Raw genomic sequence first — 19,190 nt, forward strand, 5'->3', positions numbered from 1 at the left:
TGAGCAACCCAGAAAAGGGACAGAGCAGGGTGTGAAGCCACCTAGAGACTGTTGAGAGGGGAGACCCAGAGAAGGGGGAAATCATGAGATGGGGAGAGCAGATGGGGATTAGGGGAGGCGTGGGGAATAGCAAGACCTAGAGTGTGGATGATGAAGGGTCTCAACTTGAAATGTCAACAACTTATTCTGGAGAAATGATGTCAAAGATTTCAATTCGTCAATACCCATAAAAATTTGACAATTCTGAGAAGTTTCAGAGCAATTCAAAGACAAGGTTGGACTGTTGCCTTTATGCACGTTAATTAAGTTTGAAGGAAGAACGAGTGTAACTTATCAGAGACTAGTTGATCAGTGATGTCACTTCATCCAGAGTGGTGACCATTCAGAAACCATCACTATAGAGGGAGTCAGAGATGAACAGCAAGGATGGATTTAAAGGAAGCTGAGTGAATAGAGGTAAAGAAGGGACCAGAGGGCAAGAATGGCCACTCTACAGTACAATAAGCGTGTGCAGAGGCAGCAAGGACAAGAGACACAAGATTTAAAATAGAACTGATTTATTTATGACATATCTACAGCATTTACCACCAATGCAATTAAAGGCTAGTGTCATCAGAACAAACCCTCCTGTGCCCTGTGCCCAGTGACCAGGGTTCAGCTCCAGCTGTGATGAACAGCAGAAATAACTGCATAATCTGACACCAACATTCACTGTTAAATTTGCAATTGGGCTCATCAAATGCAATGTTAAAAATTAACATAGTTATTTAAACTACCTCCCCTGTGTGAACATTGGTGTTTGAATAAGTGAGTTGACCAATTAAACCACTTTGCAGCCTCTCAGTGTGAACTCACTATTGCCTCACAAGTTGGGATAACTGAATGAATCCTTTTCCAGTCTGAGCAGATAAATGGCCTTTTTAGTGCGAACTAGAAAACTTCATTTCAGTACAAAGCAGATGCACAATTCAAGCTGGGATGAGATATGCCTTATTTTCCAAGAATCAACAACTGATATACTGCTGTTACACACACTTCAAGCAGTTGAGCATCTGATCTCTAATGAAGATATGCTGGAATGTTCTCAGGACCCTGGTGTTCACTTCTTCAATAACTTGAAGACAATTTACAAGATTTAGCTACAGGTTGCTTTATCCAAATCTGACATGTGGCCGGGTTCTCCTTTACAATGACTGGTATCTAGAATTCTATCTAATATCTGAAACGGCACATTCAAAGATCAATGGTATTCAAGTGCTCATGATCTGACATTCACAGAACTCATGAGTTGTGTTTGATATTGTTGTACACAAATCCTTTGCCTTTTCTGTCCAGTAAAAATTTTCAAAAGACATCAATGCGTGAAAGGCTATAAATACCACTGGACGAGACATGCCCAGACATAATCCCTTAAGAAGATGGTAGAGTTTGTCATTGAAACATTGTTACAATTGACAACTGGGCCCAGCTGGAAGCCAGAGAAGAGTTTATTCATGCAACTAATGGTTCCCTATTCTGCTTTCAGATTTTAGAGGACAGTGGTGTAACGCGCTATAATGGCTTCTCTGTAGTGTTTCACTGCTAAGGCTAATGAATTGGCTTCTCTGTAATATTCACTGCTGAGGTAATGGTTTCGCTATAGCAGCAATGTTTGGGTTATGGCTGGAGAAAACAGGACTGTTGTATGCATGTGAGCCAATCAGGATTTTGTTGCTCTCTTGTGAATCAGGAAGTAAATTTTTTGCAGGCTTTTGCCGGGGAGAGATGAGAACAGAAAACGCGAATGGAGAGATCTGGTAGACTGCCAAACGGGGTGGACTCGGAGCGAGGGTCCGAAGGGCGGTGATGATCGAAGGTCAATGGTGAACGATCAATTTATCAGTGATGTCCTACTTTGCGCAACAGGCTGTTTAATAAGATTGGGCCCTTTTTTTTCTTTTATTTCTTTTCTCTACTAACCATATAGTCAAAGTAAGAATTATAAAGCTTAACTGCATATTGTGTACTGTTTATTATTTCGGGGTACTGATTTGTAATAGGGGACACATCATGCAGCATCCACCCAAACAAGATTTCTTGAATTTGGCTGGGCCAGGAGGCTATCATCCCTCATATTAAGCTGCTAGCCCAAGCAAGAGTTACAGTGGTATATTCTAACAAGCCAGTTGTGTGAGACACAGCCCTTTAAAAGCAGTGAAAATGACCCATAATGTTGAAATGAGCAAGAATAAGGAGATGTCCTTCTTTCTCAGCCCAGAAATTTGAGGCACAAAGAACACATTAGACATAATTGCAATCATCTCATCTTGTGGGGCTAAGGAGAAGAAGGAAGGATCAGCCATGATTGAACAGTGGAGCAGACTCAATGGGCTAAATGGCTTAATTCTTCACCTTTGCCTTATGGTCTTCTTCAGCCTGCAGAAAGTCATGCAGGAAATTCAAGGGAAACCTATTCACCCACAGAGTGGTGACTGTTTGGATCCCATCACACAGGGAGAGCAAGCCGTGAACAGCAGGGATGGATTCAAAAGGACTGTTTTGGAACAAAAACACTGGCAGGCACCAACTGGGCTGAGTTGACTTCATACAATACACTGGGTGTGTTGCAGATTCACTAAGACATTGTTTAAAATAAAACTGATTTATTTGTCACAGATCCTTAATATTAAACTCCTGTGCCACTAAGGCTGAATATCAGCAGAAGAAGCTCTTCCCATGCTTAAGTGACCAGGGTCAGAAATGGGTGTAATAAGCAGCAACAATAATTGCACAGCTCAACACCAACAGCCACTTTTGAACTTGCCTCTGCTTTCAGCAACCGCGATGGTGAAATATCCAGCAGGCCACTTATTTAAACTTTTTCCCTAGTGTGAGTTCGTCGATGTGTCACAAGGTTGGATGACTGAGTAAATGCTTTCCCACATTCAGAGCATGTGAACGGCCTCTCCCCAGTGTGAACTCGCTGATGCAGCCTCAGTTCAGATGATCGAGGAAATCCCTTCCCACAGTCTGAGCAGGTAAACGGCATTTCGCCAGTGTGAACTGACTGATGTGCCAGTAGCTGAGATGACCGAGTGAATCCCTTCCCACAGTCTGAGCAGGTGAATGGCCTCTCTTCAGTGTGAACCGACTGGTGTGTCTGTAGGTGGGATGACTGAGTGAATCCCTTCCCACATTCAGAACAGATGTACGGCCTCTTCCCAGTGTGAACTGACTGGTGTGTCCGAAGGTTGCTTAACTGAGTGAATCCCTTCCCACACACAGAACAGATAAATGGCCTCTCTCCTGTGTGAACTCGCTGGTGTCTCTGCAGGTTTGATGACCGAGCAAATGCCTTTCCACAGTCTGAGCAGGTGAATGGCCTCTCCCCAGTGTGAATTCGCTGGTGTATCATTAAGTGACATAAATGAGTGAATCCCTTCCCACAATCTGAGCAGATGAACGGTATCTCCCCAGTGTGGTGTGCCATTAGGTCAGATGATCGAGAAAATCCCTTCCCACCGTCTGAGCTGGTGAACAGCCTCTCCCCAGTGTGAACTAATTGATGTGCAAATATGTGGGACAACAAAGTGAATCCCTTCCCACATTCAGAGCAGATCAGGTGACTGAGTGCATCTCCTCCCATACATGGAACAGTTAGCACTCTCTCTCCCATAACAACTCACTGGTATGTCTATAGGTGGGATGAGTGAGTGAATCTCTTCCCACGTACTGAGCAAGTGAACAGCCTCTCAATGCTGTGAATTTTCTGATATATTTTAAGCTTGAACAACAGAATGAATCACTTCCTGCAGTGACAGCAAGTGAACTTTTTCACTGTGGTGTGAACGATGTATCTTCAGGCTGGATGACTGTGTAGATACCCTCCTACACACAGTACAGGTAAATGGCCTCTCCCCATTGTGAACTCACTGGTGTAGGTCAGCATTACTGCACTGAGACCAGGTGAATGACATCTCCCTGCTATCAGTTCTCTGGCAATCCATCAAGTCAGATATCAGACATAGTGAATCCCTCGTACAATCAATGCAGCTGAAGATCTGATCTCCAATGTACAAATGCTGGTGTGTTCTCAGCACCTCAGTTCCAATGGAATTCACTGAGTTACAACAGAAAACTTCATTTCAGACACAAAGCATGTTTCCAGCTGAGATGAGATACTTCTTTATCTCCAAGGATCAACAACAGATATATTGCTATTACAAAGGAAATATCTGGTCATTCCTTAAACATCTGGACAGGGGCAGCAAAATTGACTTCTTGTGATTGAGATTCCTGTACGCGAATTCTTTGCTGTTTCTAACCTGTAAAAAGATTTGCAAAAGTCATCAATGGGTGAAGGACAGTATTTCATATGAGGTAATTTTAGTCTCTATAGTAAGCTCTGATTTCACATTGTTACAGAAAGGTTCAACCCAAATTGGAGAAACTTATCTTCTAATTGGACACAGTGCAGGCACCCAGACTGATCTCAAATTCTCTGTTTTTGTCTGCATCATCTGCCCATCTTCAATAGGCCCGTCCTTGACTGTCGTGATGAGGCCATGCTCATCTTGGAAGAATAACACCTTATATTCTGTCCGGGTAGCCTCTGCCCTGGTGGTATGAAAATCGATTTCTCGAACTTTTGGTAATGGCCCCACTCCCCTGACTTCTCCTTGACCAGTCGTCATCCCCTTTTCCCTCTTTCAGCTTATCTCCTTGCCTGCCCATCACCTCCCTCTAGTACTCCTCCCCTTTTTCTTTCTTCATGGCTTTCTATCCTCACTTACCAGACTCCCCCTTCTCCAGCCTGTATCTCTTACACCAATCAACTTCCCAGCTATTTACTTCATGCCTCCCCCTCCTGGTTTCACTTATCACCTTGTTTTTCTCTCTGCCCTCCCCCACCTTTTAAATCTACTCATTTTTTCCTCCAATCCTGTCAAAGGGTCTCTGCCCGAAACATCAACTGTACTTTTTTCAATAGATGCTGCCTAGTCTGCTGAGTTCCTCCAGTATTTTGTGTGTGTTACACAAAGGGGAGGGCACTAGTTTTTCTCACTGGAGTGTGGCAATTTTCTGATGTGAAAGCTATGGGTTACTTGTTACCCCGGTCAACAGACCCAACCAGTTCCCCTGCATCATCAGCTTCCTCTGTCTGGCAGAACTGATCCTGGTATGAGTCCCAGCTATGCCTACCTTTTTGTTGGATACGTGGAACAATTCATGTTTCAAGCCTACACCAGCATCGCTTCACAACTCTTCCTACACTGCACTGACGTCTGCATTGTTACTGCTTTTTACACCCATGCTGAGCTTGTCAATTTCATCAACTTTGCCTCCAACTTCTACCCTACCTTCAAATTTAGTTGGTCAATTTCTGACACCTCTCTCCCCTTTCTCGATTTCTATGTCTCCATCTCTAGGGCCAATCTATCTACTGATATCTTTTACAAACCCACTGACTCTCATAAATATCTTAACACCCTGTCACTTGTAAAAATGCCATTCTCTTTTCTCAGTTTGTCCATCTCTGGCAGACCTGCTCACTGGATGAGGCTTTTCATTCCAAAACAACTGAAATGTCATCATATTTCAAAAAAATGGGCTTCCCTTCCTCCATCATCAACACTGCCCTCACCTGCATCTCTTCCATTCCATGCACATCTGCCCTCATCCCATCTTCCTGCTGCCACACCAGGGATAGAGTTTCTTTTGTCCTCACCTACCACCCCACAAGCCCCTTCTTCCAGCACATAATTCTCCATAAACTCTGCCATCTCCAATGGGATCCCACTACAAAGCACATCTTTCCCTTCCACCTATTCCCCACAGTGATCGCACCCTGTGCAAAACTCTTGTTCAATCATCCCTCCACTGATCTCCCTTCAGGCACTTATCCTTGCAAGCAGAACAAGTGCCACACCTATCTCTATACCTCCTCCATCACTATCAGTTGGGACACCACAGTTCTTTCAGGTGAAGCAACACTTCACTGTGAACCTGTTGGGGTCATCTACTGTATCCAGTGCTCCCGACATGGCAACCTCTTTTTATCATTGAGACCTAACATAGATTGAGACCACTTCATTAAGCATTTTCACTTTGTCTGCCACAAAAAGCAGTATTTCCCAATGGCCACCAATTTCAATTCTACTTCCCATTCTGACGTGTCAGTCCACGACCCTCTCTACTGTTACAATGAGCACACACTTAGGTTGGAAGAACACCACCTTATGTTCCATCTGGATAGCCTCCAACCCGATGGCATGAACATTGATTTAACTTCCTGAAACAACCCCTTCCTTCACCATTCCCCATTCTTGTTTCCCTCTCATACCTTCTCTTCTTACCTGCCCATCATCCCCCTCTGGTGCTCCCTTCCCTTTCTTCCATGATCTCTGTCCTATCAGATATTCCTTTCTCCAACCTTTTCTCTTTCACCAATCATATTTCCAGTTCTTTACTTAATGGGCCCTCCACTCCCGTTTCACCTATCACCTGCCATGTTGTACTTCTTCCTCTCCTCCCCCAACGTTTTATTCTGACTCACCCCCACCCCCCCACCACCACTTTCCAGTCCTGATGAAGGTTTCGAAAGGAAACGTCCGCTATTTACTCTTCCATAGATGCCGGGCTCCTCCAGCATTTTGTATGTGTTGCTTGACATTTTCATTGATTGGAAGGTAAACTCTTCATTCGCGATCAACTCGGAACTGTAATTTTGTTCCGAGTTCTTAATCCTTGGATTTAGATAGCTGGAGCTCGGCAGTGTTTGGCACAGCCATTCCCTCCGCCTGCGCTTCTAAACACGCCGTACAGACTAGCGTGTTGGGTAAAGGGACTAAATGTCACCCATGGCCGCCTCAAAACCCCGAAAACTACTCATTTATGAGTCAGGAACCCAGTGATGCGCATGCGCCGAAGAGATGGCGCCAGCACCTTTGCTCATCAGCGGAAAGCTCTCCGGGGGCCGGGTAGGATCATGGAGCTGAGAGAGAAGAAAAAAAAAATCGGGACTGTCCCGGTGCGGGGCCATAGTATGTCCGAAGCTCGCAGCAATTGTCCCTCAGTTGCGGTGCGGACACAGTTGAAACCCTTCCCTACCCGGAACCCACTCCTACCTGCTATCGATCATCCAGAGGCTTTCGTCCACTAAGCGCATGCGCGATTTTAGAAATTATCTCTGACCCTTACGCCTGCGTGTTTGATCGTTGGGTCACGAACGTTGCAGCAGCAGGTCAATGCAATACATAAATACATATAGAAAAGACTTAATTATAGTAAATATATGCGTATTTGTTAAATACATAAATTAAGATAACTAGTTCAAAAACATTTATTAAAAGTAGCGAGGTAGTGTACAGAGATTCAAAGTCGGGAAGAAGCTGTTCCTGAATCGCTGAGCATGTACCTTCAGGCTTCTGTATCACCGACCTGACGGTAACAGTGAGAAAAGGGCACGACTTGGGGGGTCCTTGATGATGGAAGACGCTTTTCTGAGACACTGCACCTTGAAGATGTCTTGATAACTATGGAGGCCAATACCCATGATGGAGCTGACTAATTTTACAATGCTCTGCAGATCGCTATGATTCTGTGCAGTACCCCCCTCCCATACCAGATAGTGATGATGCCTGTCAGAATGCTATCAACGGTACATCTGTAGAAATTTGAGTGTTTTAGGTGACTAACTAAATCTAAAAGTATAGTCACTATCTTGCCTTCTTTATAGCTGCATCAATATGTTGGGACCAGGTTAGATCCTCAGAGATATTAACATCCAGGAACTTGACATTACTCACTCACTCCACTTCAGAACCCTCAATGAGGATTGGTATGTGTTCCCTCGTCTTACCCTTTCTGAAGTCCAGAAACAGCTCTTCGGTCCGACTGACATTGAGTACAAGGTTATTATCGTGACACCATTCACCTAGCTGATACATCTTGCTCCTGTACGCCCTCTCGTCACCATCTGAGATTCTACCAACAATGGTTGTATCAACAGCAACTTATAGATAGCATTTGAGATATGCCTAGCCACACAGTCAGGTGATTTCTGCAGATTCAAAGGTTCAAAGAACATTTATTATCAAAGTATGTATACAGAATACAGCCCTGAGATTCAACTTACGCAGGCAGCCATGAAACAAAGAAACACCATGGAACCATTCAAGAAAACATCAAATATCCACTGTGCTGAAAAAGAACAAATTACACAAATAGCAAAAAGCATGTGTACATTAAGTATGAAACCACAAACCAGGAGTCCTGTAGTATTCAGATTAGTTCACTTCAGCACTGCATTGCTAGCCCACTGAATGCTGCATGCAGAGCCATTTTTGCTGAAGTGCTTCCATAAGATATAGGAGCAGAAGTAAGCCATTTGGCCCATCGAGTCTGCTCCACCATTCAATCACGGCTGATCCAATTCTTCCAGTCATCCCAGTTTCCCTGCCTTCTCCCCTTACCCTTTGATGACCTGGCTATTCAAGAACCTATCTATCGCTGTCTTAAATTCACCCGATGACTTGGCCTCCACAGCCACTCGTGGCAACAAATTCCACATATTTACCACCCTCTGACTAAAGTAATTTCTCTGTATCGCTTTTCTAAATGGATGCCCTTCAATCCTGAAGTCGTGCCCTCTTGTCCTAGAATCCCCTACCATGGGAAATAATTTTGCCATATCTGATCTGTTCAGGCCTTTTAACATTCAGTATATTTCTATGCGATCCCCCCTCATTCTCCTGAACTCCAGGGAATACAGCCCAAGAGCTGCCAGATGTTCCTCATACGGTAACCCTTTCATTCCTGGAATCATTCTCATGAATTTTCTCTGAACCCTCTCCAATGTCATTATATCCTTACTAAAATAAGGAGCCCAAAACGGCACACAATACTCCAAGTGTGGTCTCACGACTCCCTTATACAGCCTCAACATCATCCTTGCTCTTATATTCTATACCTCTAGAAATGAATGCCAACATTGCATTCGCCTTCTTCACCACGGACTCAATCTGGAGGTTAACCTTTAGGGTATCCTGCACAAGGACTCCCAAGTCCCTTTGCATCTCTGCATTTCGCCTTCTTCACCACGGACTCAATCTGGAGGTTAACCTTTAGGGTATCCTGCACAAGGACTCCCAAGTCCCTTTGCATCTCTGCATTTTGAATTCTCTCTCCATCTAGATAATAGTCTGTCCATTTATTTCTTCCACCAAAGTGCATGACCATACACTTTCCAACATTATATTTCATTTACCACTTAATTGCCCATTCCCTTAAACTATCTAAGTCTCTCTGTAGGCTCTCTGTTTCCTCAACACTACCTGCTCCTCCACCTATCTTTGTATCATCGGCAAATTTAGCCACAAATCCATTAATCCCATAGCCCAAATCATTGACATATAGTACATCGTAAAAAACAGTGGTCCCAACACCAACCCCTGTGGAACTCCACTGGTAACCAGCAGCCAGTCAGAAGAGGATCAGCCCATCCCTAACTCAATCTCCTGCTTTCTCCATGTATCCCTTCATGCTCTGACTAATCAAGAATCTATCAACTGCTGCTTTAACTATACCCAATGACTTAGCCTTCACAGCTGCCTGTGGCAATGAAAATCTCAGATTCAGCACTCTCTGGCTAAAGAAATTCCTCCTCATCTGAAAGGGCATCCCTCTATTCTGAGCTGTGTCCTCTGGCCCTTGACTCCCCCAACATAGAAAACATCCTGTCCACATCTACTCTATGGAGGCCTTTCAACATTCAACAGGTTTCAATGAAGTCATCACTCATTCCTCTGAATTCCAGTCAGTACATGCCTTGAGCCATCAAGCACTCTTCACATGAAGCTCCTTTGAACCTTCTCCAATGTCAGCACATCCTTTCTTAGATAAGGGACCCAAAACTATTACACTGCTCCAGCTGAGGACTCTCCAGTGCTTTATAAAGACTCAACATTATCTCTTTCCTTTTATATTACGGTCCTCTTGAAATATACACTAACATTGTATTTTCCTTCCTCACCACTGACTCAACCTTCTACCAAAATGCATGACACAACATTGTATTCCATCCACCACTTCTGTGCCCGTTCTCCTAATCTGTCTAAGTCCTTCAATAGCCTCTCTACTTAAACAAAACTATCTACTCCTCCATCTACTTTTGTATTGTCAGAAAACCATCAATTCCATTATCATAGTCATTGACATATAACATAAAAATAAGCAGTCCCAACCCAGATCCCGGTGGGATGCCACTAGTCAACAACAGCCAACTAGAAAAGGCTCCCTTTAGTCCCACTCTTTGCCTCCTGCTAATCAGCCACTAATTTATCCATGCTAGTGTCTTTCCAGTAATACCATGGGCTTGTAGCTTGTTAAGAAGCTTCATGTGTGGTACAGTGTCAAAGGCCTTCTGAAGTTCCAAGGACATAATATCCACAAACTGTTTACTCTGCTTGTTATTTCTTCAAAGAATTCCAATAGATTTATCAGGCAAGATTTTCCCTTGAGGAAACCATGTTGACTACGGCCTATTTTATCATGTGCCTCCAAGTACACTGAAACCACATCTTTAACAATGAATTCCAACATCTTCCTAGTCTCTGAGGTCATGCTAACTGGCCTATAATTTCCCTTCTTTCTGCCATTCTCCCTTCTTGAAGAGTGGAGTGACATTTCCAACTTTCAATTTCTCTGGAACCATACCAGAAATTATTCATTCTTCAAAGATCATTATTAATGTCTCCACAATCTCTTCAACCACCCTTTTCAGAACCCTGGAGTATATGGCATCTGGTCCAGTTGAATTATCTACCTTCAGATCTTTCAGTTTCCCAAGTATCTTCTGTCTAGTAATGACAAGTTCATACATTTCTGTCCCTTGACTCTCTCAGACTTCCAGTGTACTGTTCGTGTCTTCCAAAGTGAAGGCTACTGCAAAATACCGATTCCGTTCTTCTAATACTACCACTTCAGCATTCTGATGTCTACTCTTGTCTCTCTATACACTTCATGCATCTGAAAAACTTGTGGTATACTCTTTAATATTATTGGCAAACTTACCTTCATATTTCAATTTTTCCTAGTTTGTGACTTTTTTAATTCCCTTACGTTGCTTTTTAAAAAGCTCCCCAATCTTCTAACACCCCTCTAATGTTTGCTGTATTATATGCCCTCTCTTTGGCTTTTATGTTGGCTTTGAATGTTCTTGTCAGTCATGGTTGGGTCACCTTGACTTTAAAATATTTCTTCCAGTTCAAACTGGAATATATCAAACTGGAATATCTCATATTTTCCAAACTGTTCCCAGAAATTCCAGACATTGCTGCTCTACTGTCATCCCTGCAAGTGTTCCCCATCAATCAATTATGGCTAGCTCCTCTCTTATGCCAATAATTCTCTTTGAACCACTGTAGCACTAACAGATCTGACTTTAGCTCTTCATTCTCCATAAGACCACAAGACAGAGGAGCAGAATTAAGCCATTCAGCCTATCCAGTCTGCTCTGCCATTCCATCATGCCTGATCCCACTCAAACCCATACAACTGCCTTCTCGTCCTGCTGAAGGGTCTCAACCCAAAACATTGACTATTCATTTCCACTGATGCTGCCCAACCTGCTGAGCTCCCCCAGCATGTTGTGTGTGTTGCCTTCTCATCATATCCTTTCATGCCCTGACCAATCATGAAACTATCAAATTCCACTTTAAGTATACCCATGGACTTGGCCTCCTCAGCAGTCTGTGGCAGAGCATTCTACAGATTCACTACTCTCTGGATAAAAAAATTACTCCTTACTTCTGTTCTAAAAGATTACCCCTCAGTTTTGAAGCTGTGCCCTCCAGTTCTGGATACCCCTACCACAGGAAGCATCCTCTTATATAGTTAACATCCATCTTATATAGTTGTTTCAATATTCGATAAGATTCAATGAAAGCTCCTGGCATTCTTCTAAATTCCAGTGAGTACAGGCCCAAAGCTGCCAAACGCTCCTCATATGTTAATCTCTTCATTTCCCAAATCATCACTGTGAGCCTCCTCTGGACTCTCTCCAACGACAACATATCCTGTCTGAGATATGGGGCACAAAACTGTTGCCAACTAGTGTCTTATAAAGCCTCAGCATCATCTCCTTGCTTTTATATTCTATTCCCCTTGAAATAAATGGCAACATTGCATTTGCCTTCTTTACCACAGGCATAAACTGTAAATTAAACTTCCGAGAGTTCTTTTGTATCTCTGATGTTTGAATTTTTAGAAACATAGAAATCTACAACACATTACAGGCCCTTCAGCCCACAATGTTGTGCTGACCATGTAACCTACCCAAGAAACTGCCTAGAATTTCCCTACAGCATAGCCCACTATTTTTCTAAGCTACATGTACCTGAGAGTCTCTTAAAAGACCCTATTCTATCCACTTGTACCACCCTCGCTGGTAGTGCATTCCACACACCTAACACCCTCTGTGTCAAAAACTTATCTCTGACATTCCCCTTCTACCTACTTCCAAGCACTTGAAACTGTGCCCTTTCATGCCTGGGGAAAAGCCTCTGGCTATCCACACGATCAATGCCTCTCATCATCTGATACTGTCATGGTCCAGTCTGTGAAGTCCATGTTCCGGCTCACGGTCTGGCCCGTGGACTCCAGACTCCGGGTCTTACGGCTGTCCCTTGCCTCATTAGGAGCTTAATAGTGGGCACCTGATTCTCGTCTTAGGGCCGGGAGTATAAGTGGCCCTGCATTAGAGTGTAGGGGCTGATTCGCCTTGTCAGTATCCTGTCCTTGCCTCTGTTTGGGTTTCATCCCGTCGATATCCTGTCCTCGCCTCCATAGAGTAAGTCAGGCCATTCTTGCCATTACCCTACAGTGGGATCTGCCCCTCCCAGTCCTTGCCTCCATTGGGTAAGTCAGGCCATCATTGCCATGACCCTGAGGCTGGACTGTTCCCTTCCTTCCCTATGCCTGGAGCCCTGCCTTCGCATTAGGGTTAGGGTTAGGTTGAGAGTATTTGGGCAGAGGGTGAATCAGCCCTCTTGTGCTTTTTGATCTCGTCACTTGAGATTTAGTTTCATGCAACCCTGCCACTTTGAACTGGCCCATGCCTTCATTAACCAGGTACAACACTGTCGGATCTTACTCCTCCTGACACAGGACATTGAGTTTGTGGGGATTTGGCCAAGGTTAATCCGGGTGTGCCTAGGGCTTGTGGGGGTGTGGCCAGGGTTAATCGGGATGTACCAAGGGTTTTGGGGGGGGGGTGTGCCCCTTTTGCACCTTACGATTAGGTTTGCGTGTTGGGCTGGTGAATGTATATGTTTGGCTGGGAGATGTTAGGCTGCAGAGTTTTGAGTGGTGATGTATGAACTGCTATGGCAGATGGGCTAGTATGGTGAAGCCAGGTTAATCTGGTCCATGCCTTTCATTATCGTGGTCCGACACCACTTGGTTCAATGAACTGGGTGTACACTGGGGCACATCATCAGTAATGCATCCTCGGATCATCAGGTGTTTCGGGCCTTTAATCATTAGACATTCTCCCCGAGGTGGCCCAGCCAGGGCTGCTCAGACCCGGCTTGTGTTTTTCCAATGGACCAGGATAATGAGAGGCAGGTAATCCTGAGGGTAATAATATTTTTAAACATCATTACCTGGCATCTGTATGCCTGGGATTGCATGGGTTAAGTTGACAGTGTTTCCTAGGCATTCAGAATAACTGCATCTGAGTTTAGTACTGACTTGTTTTCTATAGCCCCATCTTGGGTTTAATTCCCTTGCTCTCTCTCGCCTTGGGGGTATCTGAGCTTTCTTATTGCCATCTTGTGGGCCGGGAGATTGACGAACATGTCACTGTAAGATTAGGTTGACAGTATTCAGGCAGTCAACGAATCAGCCTTCTTGTGCTTTTTGATCTCGTCGCTTGAGATTCAGTTTCACGCAACCCTGCCACTTCGATCTGGCCCACGCCTTCATTAACCAGGTCCAACACTTGCCTTTGTTGGATCTTGCCCCTCTTGACACAGGACATCGAGTTTGTGGGGGTTTGGCCTGGGTTAATCGGGATGTACCAAGAGTTTTTGGGGATGTGTGCCCCCTTTGGATCTTAGGAATAGGTTTGAGTGTTGGGCTGGTGGATGTATATGTGTGGATGGAAGAGGTAAGGCTGCGGAGTTTTGAGTGCTGAGGTATGAGGTGCTATGGTGGATGGGCTCATGCGGTGAAGTCAGGTTATTCTGGCCCATGCCTTTCATTATTGTGGTCCAACACCACTTGGTTCTATGAACCGGGTGTGCACTGGGACACATAATCAGTGATACATCCTCAGATTGTCAGGTGTTTCGGGCCTCTAATCATTAGACAACCTCCCCGAGGTGGTCCAGCCAGGGTTGCTCAGACCCGGCTTGTGTTTTTCCCATGGACCAGGATAATGAGAGGCATGTAATCCTGAGGGTAATGATATTTTTAAACATCATTACCTGGCATCTGTATGCCTGGGATTGCTTGGGTTAAATTAGGGTTAGGGTTACGGTTAGGATGCGAGTATGTGGGCAGTAGGCAAAATAACCCTCTAGTGTTTGTGGATCTCATATTGGAGATGCAATATCACCTCACCCTGCCACTCTTTTTTGGCCCACATTGTCTCAGTCCCCGACTTGCCTTTATTGGGATCTGCCTCCTCGTTCACCTCCTTTCTGGAGTTTAAGTTAAAATGGTAGGGTTATTATTTATGGGTAGTGTTTTGGATTTGGGTTTTTTTTTGTAGGGACTGAGAGCTGTGATCTGGGGGTTGTGCAGCAGCTAATTGCAGGGTGTTGTGGGGAGGGACCAGCCTGGGGATAGAGTTAGGTAATGGGGGTTGAGGATTCATGGCGAAGGGAGGTGGGGTGGGGTGACAAATGACAGTGCAGGGGGGGGGGATTTTGGGCCCTTGCAGTAGGGTCAAGGATTGGAATAGGAGCCTAATTGCTGGTGATATTGGGTGAATCTCGCTCCTTGATGGTTTGGGTTTATCGGGGTGTGCAGCAGGGTTGAAGATATTAGGTTTAGGGGTAGGGCAAAGGACCATTACATAAGCTCTTTTGTGTGGTGTGGTTTGGGTTATTTGGGATGCTGTCAGGTTTAGTTGGGGTGCGCAGTCCATTGGAAGTTAGGGTTAGCGTGAAGGGTAGGATTGGAGATGTTTCTGGGGTAGCGTGGTACTGGTGATGTGGGGTGAACCTGGCTCCCTGGTGGGGAGAGGCCTAGGGTTTATGGGGGAGTGCTGAAGGGTTGGCGGTGTTAGGCTGAGGTGTATGGCTGGGTCATGGGGCCACGGGACCTTGTGGTCATGGGAGGGTTAGGGTTAGTCTTATAGTGCCCAAACCGATGGTGTAGTGGGGTGAACTTGGACCTCTGGTGGGGAGGAGGCTCAGGTTTATGGGGGTGCGTAGGATGGGCAAAGTTATGTTTAGGGATACGGCCGAGGAATGTGCATGCAGGCTTCCCCATGGGGGGGGGGGGTGGGAAGAAAAGGTGCATGGGGTCCAGCGTTAAGTAGGCCCCCTTGTGGGGGTGTGGCCAGGGTCCACTGGGGTGCTGTCCAGTTTAGTTGGGGTATGTGGTCCCTTGGACATTAGGATTAGGTTGGGGGGTAGTGTTGAGGGGGGGTCCGCTAGGCGGTGTAAGGTATAACTGGTGGTGTATGGTGAGTTTGGCCCCCTGGTGAGAAGTGGACCTGTGCTTATGTGGTGTGTAGATGTAAGGTTTCAGGGCAGGGCCATGTGTTTGGGATGCATCGTACCATATGGAGGGAAGCTGGGAGGTATATGCATGCCCTGCAGTTTCCCACCTCGCAGTTTGGCGCTGCTTGTACTTTGGTACTGACTAGTATGTCTTTCAGATTCCTACCCTTTTTGAAGGCTGAGACAATGGTGTATTGTCCCAGTGTCCCCCCTTCCGCTTTTAGTTCTTCAAAGTGTGTTTTGACTGTCGTGTGGATATTCACTGCCATCCCACAGTATCCCGTTATCAAAGGTAGTTTCCGTGTTGTGTTGTTCTGTGGTCGGGGATTTGTGATACTTTTTAAAAAGTCAGATTTGATGTGTCTAAGTCTCCTTCTGCTGTAGCCCCTGTGTCTAAGTGCAGAGAAGAGGATAGTTGTGGCTTGGTGGCAGTCCTCCGCCCTCGTGCAAATGTAGTGAAACCGGGTCAGCTGTCCTTTTACGATGCCTCTGAAGGTGTGTTTGGGATGGTGGCTCCTTGTGTGTAGGAGTGCGTATCCCTAACTGCCTCTATACCCCTGTCCATTTCGATATTGTTGTACAGACTTTCAATGTCCATGGTGAAGAGTATGGCCTCAAGGGGCACTGACATGGAATTGACTATCCGGACAAAGTGGTATGTGTCCTTGATGTAGCTGGAGTGTTTCTGTGATTGTGGGTTAAGGAAGGCATCAATGAACTCTGCTATCCTGTATGACTCACTGCTGCAGTCTGACATGGTGGGCCTGCCGGGTGGTACTTCCCCCAGAACAATCCATGCATCTGGGTTCTTGTGTATTTTGGGGAGGATATAGAACTTTCTTGCTCGTGGCTGTATCCCTGTCAGGTACTCCACTTGCTTTCCTTTGAGATATCTAGTCCTTTCTAGTTCTTGCAAGATGTTCCTAATTTCTGTGTGTGTTTCCTAGTATATGGGTTCAGTGAAGTGCTCCGTGTTGCTTAATTGTCTGTGTGCCTCAAGTAAGTATTGTTGTTTGTCCATGATCACTATGCTGCTCCCTTTGTCCGCTGGCTTGATAACAATATCCATGTTTTCCCTCAGCTCTTTCAGGGGTGCTCTCTCCTTCCTAGTTAGATTGGGCTTATCCTGTACTTCTCTCTCCCTCTCTATTATCTCATCCAGTGTGCTCTCAAATTCTAGAACCCCTTCTGACCTGTACCTCCTCTTTCTACGTTCTGACTCACTGAAATAGTCGACGAGTACCAGTCTCCTATAGAACTTATCCATGTCCCTCTCAATCTGCTCCTTATGGAGTTTTGCAGTCGGTACAAAAGTGAGGCCCCTGTTCAGAACTTTTTGCTGGGTTTCTGTAGGGGTGAACGTACAGGAGAGGTTCACAATGGTCTCTCCCAGTCATGGACCCTGCCTCTCTCAACTTTGTCTCCACTCTTGTTTAAAGACTGCATCCACCTCTTGACTATCGACTGGGTTGCAGTAAGGGGGAGGACTGGAATAGGAGCCTAACTGCTGGTGATATTGGGGAGCAGCTCCTTGATATTGGCTCCTTGATGGCTTGGGTTTATGGGGGTGAGTAGCAGGGTTGGAAATGTTAGGTTTAGGGGTAGGACAAAGGATCATTACGTAAGCCCTTTTGTGTGGTGTGGTTTGGGTTATTTGGGGTGCTGTCAGGTTTAGTTGAGGTGCGTGGCCCATTGGAAGTTAGGGTTAGTGTGAAAGGTAGGATTGGGGATGTTAGTGGGGTGGCATGGTACTGGTGATGTGGGGTGAACTTGGCTCCCTGGTGGGGAGAGGGTTCAGGTTTAAGGGGGAGTGTAGGAGGGTCTGAGGTGTTATGATTAGGGGTATGGCTGGGAGATGGGGCTGCAGGACCTCGTATTAGAGAGTGGTAGAAAGAGTACCCAAGCCAATGGTGGGGTGGGGGCCAGTGTTATGTAAACTAGCCTAACTGCTGGTGATATTAGGTGAATTTGGCCCTTGATGGCTTGCGTTTATGGGGCTGTGTAGCAGGGTTGGATATATTAGGGTTAGAGTTGATGCTGGGGTGGGGTGCAAGAAGGGACAGTGGGGGTCGGTGTTACGTAAACACTTTTTTGGGGACTGGTGTTATTTGGGATGCTGTCTAATTTAGTTGGGGTGCGCGGTCCATAGGGTTAGGGTGAAGGGTATGATTGGGGATGTTTGTGGGGTGGCATACTGGCGATGTGGGGTGAACCTGGCTCCCTGGAGGGGAGAGGCCTAGGGTTTATGGGGGAGTGCTGAAGGGTTGGAGGTGTTTGGCTGAGGTGAATGGCTGGGCCGTGGGGCCACGAGACCTTGTGGTCGTGGGAGGGTTAGGGTTAGGCTTAGAGTACCCAAACCAATGGTGTAGTAGGGTGAGGGGTCTCAGGTTTACAGGGGTGCATAGGATGGGTGAAGTTTTTAGGAATATGGCCAAGGACGGTGCATGCAGGCTTCCCAATGGGGGGGCGGGGTGTGGGAAGAAAAGGTGCATGGATTCCAGCGTTAAGTAGGCCCCCTTGTGGAAGTGTGGCCAGGGTCCACTGAGGTGCCGTCTGGTTTAGTTGAGGTATGTGGTACCTTGGACGTTAGGATTAGGTTGGGGGTTAGGGTTAGGTTCAGAGTATGCGGGCAGTGGGCGAATCAGCCCTCTTGTGCTTTTTGATCTTGTCACTTGAGATTCAGTTTCACTCGACCCTGACACTTTGATCTGGCCCACGCCTTCATTAACCAGGTCCAGCACTTGCCTTTGTTGAATCTTGCCCCTCCTGACATAGGACATCGGGTTTGTGGGGGTTTAGCGAGGGTTAATCGGGGTGTGCTTAGGGTTTGTGGGGCTGAAGCCAGGGTTAATCGGGAAGTGCCAATGGTTTGTTGGGGTGTATGCCTCTTTTGGACTTTAGGATTAGGCTTGGATGTTTGGCTGGTGGTTATATATGTTTGGCTGGGTGAGTTAAGGCTGCAGAATTTTGATTGGTGATGTATGAGGTGCTATGGCAGACAGGCTCATATGGTGAAGCCAGGTTAATCTGGTCCATGCCTTTCATTATTGTGATCCGACACCACTTGGTTCAGCGAACCGGGTGTGCACTGGGGCACATCGTCAGTAATGCATCCTCGGATCGTCAGGTGTTTCGGGCCTTTAATCACTATATGCTTCCCTGAAGTGGCCCAACAGTGTCAGACTCAGACACTGTGTTTTTCCCAGGGACCAATAATGAGAGGCATGTAATTCTGAGGGTAATGATATTTTTAAACATCATGATCTGGCATCTGTATGCCTGGGATTGCATGGGTTTAATTGATAGTGTTTACTGGGCATTCAGCATAACTGCACTTGAGTTTAGTACTGACTTGTTTTCTGAGCCCCGTCTTGGGTTTAATTTACTGGTTCTCTCTCGCCTTTTGGGTATCTGTGCTTTCTTATCGGCATTTCATGGGCCGGGAGATTGAACAGCGTGTCACTGTAAGGTTAGGTT

The 19,190-nt window shown here is 45.7% G+C and overlaps 1 protein-coding gene across 2 annotated transcripts; it reads right to left on the reverse strand.

Moving 5' to 3' along the window:
* Positions 1-216: 216 nt before the first annotated feature.
* Positions 217-9,139, reverse strand: LOC132397465 (zinc finger protein 239-like). 2 transcript variants are annotated; one of them, XM_059976296.1, is made up of 2 exons: positions 7,107-9,139; positions 217-4,304 (listed from the first exon to the last, which is right to left on the reverse strand). In XM_059976296.1, the coding sequence occupies exon 2, from the start codon at positions 3,653-3,655 to the stop codon at positions 2,852-2,854; it is 804 nt and encodes a 267-aa protein (XP_059832279.1). In that variant the 5' UTR covers positions 3,656-4,304; positions 7,107-9,139; the 3' UTR covers positions 217-2,851. The 2 variants fall into 2 exon arrangements, with proteins under 2 accessions (XP_059832279.1, XP_059832280.1); XM_059976297.1 differs by lacking the exon at positions 7,107-9,139 and adding an exon at positions 6,602-7,027.
* Positions 9,140-19,190: the final 10,051 nt, after the last annotated feature.

The sequence above is a fragment of the Hypanus sabinus genome, chromosome 7 (genome assembly GCF_030144855.1).
Source record: "Hypanus sabinus isolate sHypSab1 chromosome 7, sHypSab1.hap1, whole genome shotgun sequence".
Lineage (NCBI taxonomy): Eukaryota > Metazoa > Chordata > Chondrichthyes > Myliobatiformes > Dasyatidae > Hypanus > Hypanus sabinus.